General features: G+C 47.0%; 1 protein-coding gene across 1 annotated transcript; it reads left to right on the forward strand.

The window, feature by feature from the left end:
* Positions 1-384: 384 nt before the first annotated feature.
* On the forward strand, positions 385-1,956 carry MAGEE2 (MAGE family member E2; the record flags this gene model as incomplete). The annotated part of the gene is made up of 1 exon (XM_080831499.1): positions 385-1,956. One exon carries the CDS (start codon positions 385-387, stop codon positions 1,954-1,956), a length of 1,572 nt encoding a protein of 523 aa, XP_080687625.1.
* Positions 1,957-5,751: the final 3,795 nt, after the last annotated feature.

A 5,751-nucleotide genomic window follows, 5' to 3' on the forward strand; every position in this document is an offset into this window, starting at 1 on the left:
TTGCTTTACCTCCGTTTTTTGGCCCCTTTCTTGAATTCTCTGCCCTAACAAGTTTGAATTCAACAGTAACCACTTCAGCCTAGCCTTGCTGGCAGAGGTAATGCGCAGGAGTTGCGGGGTGGGGGGTGGTGGTGCTGGGAGCGGGGCGTGGCCACCATGTCGCAGAAGCAGACTGCGCCTGCGTAGGCTGCGGCAAAGCTAAGCACTGAGAGGGTTGCGGTCATTGCTCACTGCTGTTTGTATGGAAAGATCACTCCTCTCACCAGCTCTCACTCCCGATCCCGGGTCTCCAGCTTAGGACTTGGGCCGAGGCTCCAGCATTCCTGCCATCTTCTCTCTGACAGATTGCTGACCTCCGCGTTTCTGCTCCTGGCTCCTGGAACCATGTCTCTGGTAAGCCAGAATGCGCGCCGCGGCAGCGCAGAGACCGCTGCAGATTACAGCGACTGCCAGGGTGAGATGCAGGCTAGTAACGCCTCTGGGGCCCCGACCTCCATGCTAGTTCCCCAGGCTCTCCAGGGCCCTCATACGCCAATCAACCCTCAGGGTGCCAGCGCTTCCCAGGCTGCGCAGGACCCGAACGACATCGAGGTCCTAATTGAAGAGCAGTCCCAACGTTTGGGGGCGCTCAGGGTCCACGACCCTCTGGAAGACAGGTCGATTGCTTTGGTGAATTTCATGCGAATGAAAAGCCAAACCGAAGGTTCTATCCAGCAGGCAGAGATGCTGGAATTCCTCAGAGAATACTCAGATCAGTTCCCTGAGATCCTCAGACGCGCCTCAGCCCACCTGGATCAGGTCTTTGGGTTGAACCTGAGGGTTCTTGATCCCCAGGCTGACATTTACAACCTAATCAGCAAACGGGGTTTCCAGACCACTGATCGGATAGCAGAATCCCTGGATGTGCCAAAGGCAGGTCTCCTGGCCTTGGTCCTAGGCCACATTCTCCTGAATGGTAACCGGGCAAGAGAAGCATCCATTTGGGACCTGCTGTTAAAGGTTGATTTGTTGGGTGATCCCCAGAGGATCAACAACCTTTTTGGGAACACAAGGAACCTGCTCATTACTGACTTTGTGCGCATGCGGTTCTTGGAGTACTGGCCAGTGTATGGCACTAATCCCCTTGAATTTGAGTTCTTGTGGGGCTCTAGAGCCCACAGGGAAATCACGAAGATGGAAGCCCTGAAGTTTGTGGCAGAGGCCCATGATGAAGAACCCTGGAGCTGGCCTGAAGAATATAACAAGGCCCTAGAAGCTGACAAAGCCAAAGAAAGAAGACAGGCTGCTGGCTTGGAATTCTGGTCAGAGGACACTATGAATGATAAGGCCAATGATTTGGTCCAGTTGGCCATTAATGTCACTGAGGAGTTGCTGCCTATACATCAGGATGAGCTACTGGCTCACACTGGCAAAGAATTTGAGGAAGTGTTCCCAAATATCCTCAGTCGAGCTACTCTAATCCTTGATCTGTTCTATGGGTTCTCTCTGATTGAGGTTGATACCAGTGAGCACATATACCTCCTTGTCCAGCAACCGGAATCAGAAGAAGAGCAAATGATGTTAGACAGCTTGGGGAGACCCCCTCAAGAATATGTGATGCCAATTTTGGGTTTGATCTTCCTGATGGGCAACCGTGTCAAAGAGGCCAACATCTGGAACATGCTTCGAAGATTTGGTGTGGATGTAGGAAGAAAGCATGCCATCACCTGCAAGCTTATGAGACAGCGCTACTTGGAATGCAGGCCACTGTCCTACTCTAATCCAGTTGAATATGAGCTTCTGTGGGGTCCTCGTGCTCACCTTGAAACCACCAAAATGAAAGCCTTGGAGTATATGGCCAGGCTCTACAGAAAGCAACCACAGGACTGGCCAGAGCAATATAGGGAGGCTGTTGAAGATGAGGAAGCCAGAGCAAGATCTGAGGCAACTGCCATGTTCTTCTTTGGCTCCATGTGAAATCTGGGGAAATGTATCACTTTAGTTGTGTGGCATCAGTTAAAGAGGCCCTGGGAAAACGGGCACTGGGGCCCCAAATCAGAAGTCAGTCGGGGCTGGGGTGGAAAGTACACATTGTGCTTGCTATTGTGTCCTATTCCTAATGGTACTTCATTCCTTCCTTATAATGTACCCTTGAATTAGGTTCATGATCAGTGTTTATAAATAAAATTGCTCATTTACCATTCCTGTCTTATTTTAATGATAAAATAGTTGTGTAAAATGTATTGGTAATATTTACATCTTTCTATGATGTGGAGAATATAAAGTTGTTCTTTAAATGTTTGAAATACTTAGTAAAATGGTGTAGTGCAAAAGTTAAGTAACAATAGTAACAACACACACAACAAAAACAAACACAAAATCACTTATCTGTGGATGCCTTCTTTGTGTCTGTTCTTGTGTAAGGAAAGAAAAAGCTGGCATTTACCTGTATTTGCTTTGCTGTTCCAAAACGTAGTGAAAAATAAAATTATAATGAATTAGACCCTATGCTTAAGCAATCTTTTATTCAACAAATATTTATTAAGCACCTGCCATGCTCTGTGCTTAGAATATAAAGGTGAAGAAGACCCTGCTGAACCCCTGGGCTTAAGGGGGAGGGGCCATGGAAGTAAACCAGTAATTGTTTTATGGCTGCGACAAGATGTATAATAAGGATAAGCTTAGAGTGCTAGGAGAGGCCACAGGAGTAACTTCCAGCTAAATGGTAGGTGCTGGGAGGGGACAGTGGAGAAGGCAATGGGGCACAAGAAGGGGTAGGGGAGGGAGAGGAGGTATCAAGCGAAAGATTAGTGGGGCAGTGGACGAGGTGGTGGTAGGGGATAATGAGGTGGTATGGAGGGCTGAGGACAAGTTGTCTTTTAGTTACTTCTATTCCAGGACCTAAGGTTGGAGTGGGGGAGGGAGAGGTTGTTTATGAAGTCAGGATCGGTATGTAAAACACCTTTTGCGGGATTCACAAAGACAATGTTCAGTTAAAGGGGGAAGTGGGAGAGGGAAGCCTGTGGCAGAGATAAGGAAGACCCATATTCTCAAGAGTGGGTCTTAGGAATCAACAGTGGTTCTCCTGAAGGCAGCTGGTCTTGGATATTGGGTCAAATCGAACAATCCACCTGGAGCTCTGCCGAGCAACCTTTGCCAGTGCAGTTTATGTCTGCACCTAAGCCGTTAAGATGAGCACTTTGGCTCTCTTCATCCTAATCCTTCACGCAGCTTCTAACCCTGCTCACCGCTCTCCCTGAGCTTTCCCTAGAAAGCCTGCAAATAACAATCTCTATAAGGGAGCCCTGGCTCAGGAGTGGATGTTATATGGAAAGTCACCTATGATGCAGGGGGGAATGTGCCTATTAGTGACATAGGTTTTATGTTTCCTCACCCCTTGGTACCCATAAGCTTTCTGTCCTTTCATCCATTTAATCACTAAGGGCTACCCCCAAACTGCCACCTCCTAGCAAATGAAAGAAGACTCTCCTCACATTTTCGTCAGCCTCGGGAAGAGAATGACACAACCGTTTTGCCGGGGGAGGGGACGAGAAGAAGGGAGATGAACAGTTTTGGTCCCAAATCCCGCTGCCTGCAGAAGTCAAATTAGAGCTGCCTGCTTGAGAAAGCCACTGCGCATGCGCACTCCGTGGTTGCCCGGGAGATACAACCCCCACCTTGTCTCAGTGATCTCCCCTATCATAGCATTCCGGGAAAAACTGAACACTAAGGGCAGGATTTTCAGTAATGAGAAAATGCGTAGCTAGAGAGCTAGAGCTAAAGGGGTTCTGGAAAATGGGATGGGGTGGAGTTGTGAGGTAGGAGAGTATCTGAGTAGGATCCTGCCTACCTGCTGAGAGCCTCTCTTTCTTTAGTCTCCTTGAACCCTTAATCTGTACATGCTTGTAGGGTAGGGGAGAGGGGCAAGTGGATTAACATGCCAAGTTTTCCTTGCTCTGATTTTTTGGATGGTGCAGTTTCTGGATCCTTGAGAACATCATCAGCTTTTCTGGGAGTACCTATAGAGAGACACCTGCCAAGAGGTAGGTATAGCATCCAGACCGACAATAGTGTAAAGCTGCCAACTTCTTTGGTACTAAATTTGTGCTAGGTACTGTGCTGGGTTCTTCACCTCCTTTAGCTCTAATCTCTCCACCAGTTCTCCAAGAAGCATTTTGATAGCCTCATTTGACAGTGTAGGAAACTGAGGTTTAAATAATATGCCCAAGGTCACATAGGCAGTTGATGAATGCTGGGATTGGAGTCTAGAACTGCCTTTGGCTATGGTTCACACTCTTTCCAGTACACTACACCATAGGCCCCCTCCACCTTGTGCTATGTCTTCACTCGAATTTATTGATTCTCAAGAAATATAAGGAAAGGCTGTATGACATGATGGAAGGGGCAAGACAACAGCCCTCTGGAGGAGGATGAAAGTGAGGCTGAAATTTCCAGGCTTTTAACTTGTTCTATCACTCCATCAGAGCTGTCTAGGTGTAGAAAGTGCATTTTCATTTAATCTCCCTACTCAGTCCTATGAGTCTTCCCCAATTTGCCCTCTTCCTGCAAGCTTCCAGCCTTATCTGCTGGCTTTCACCCAGAGAAACTCAAACATCAGCATTTCTGGACCCCTAGAAATGTTTGGAACTGTGTTTTGTAATCCTGAAAGAACAATGACCTGACAGAGCTCATGTTTTGCCAAGGGGAGCCTGGGAAGCAAAAACAGAAGTGGGAAAAAGCCTCTGGGTCAAAGACGCCACTTGTAGTTTTCCAGGAGTGACAAAGCTGAGACGCCACTTGTAGTTTTCTAGGAGTGACAAAGCTCAATAGGCATGGAGCACATGCCTATGGTGAGGGAAAGGTTGTAGTCTCTCTGTGGCTACAGCCATTCCTCCGAAGGCCATAAGAGGTCTGGATACTCTCTTTTTTACACAGACAAAATTAGAAATAGCATCCCCTAGGATAAATGGTGATGGAAGTGGGTGTCTGGTAAACAAGACTTACAAATGATGCTGCATGAATTAATTCAATGTATAATCACTGAACCAAATATCCTTTTTATCTGTGTGAATTAATTTGGAAAATGGTACAGTCTTGAGTTCATTTGCAGACTCTTTGGGCCATCAATATCACAAGTATTGAACTTTTGGCCAAGTTAGGGCTTGCAGAATTGGTGTTGGTTAGATATGGGCTCATAATCCTATATATACAATATCATTCAGATTATCCTTTGATCCTTCCTGGAAAAAAAAAGGACGAGAACACATTCACCTTCAGTTGCTGAGGCCCAGGAGTGTCCTCTTCTGGAGAAGACGGGTGGTTAGGGAAGACTTTTCCTGCCTTCTTTCCATTGGTTTCTGTACATACACTCAAGCCATCAAAATGAACATTATAATTCAAGGAAAAGCTGAGCTGGACTGGCATGTGGACGTCAAGGCAATTCTCTCAGCTGTAGGATTGCTGCCCCTAGACCCTCTGATACCAGCAATCTAGACCAGCCTGTAAGTACCCTTTAGGTTCAGACAAGGACCCCACAGTCTCCCCCTACCTTTCTAGTGGGGATTTCCAGACGGTGAGATTTCTCACTCTAGTTTCTTTTCCCCCTCAAGGAGTACCTGGCAATGTCTTAAGGAATTCTCTGCAGACAGGGTTTGAAGTTAGTCGTAAAGAAAGCTGGAAAAGAATGATCAGAGTGGGCCTTAGCTCTCTCGGACATTTCTGTTCTAAGCCTCATATGAATACACTAAGCATATGATAAGGAGGGGGTGGTAT

The sequence above is a fragment of the Martes martes genome (assembly GCF_963455335.1).
Source record: "Martes martes genome assembly, contig: scaffold_377, whole genome shotgun sequence".
Lineage (NCBI taxonomy): Eukaryota > Metazoa > Chordata > Mammalia > Carnivora > Mustelidae > Martes > Martes martes.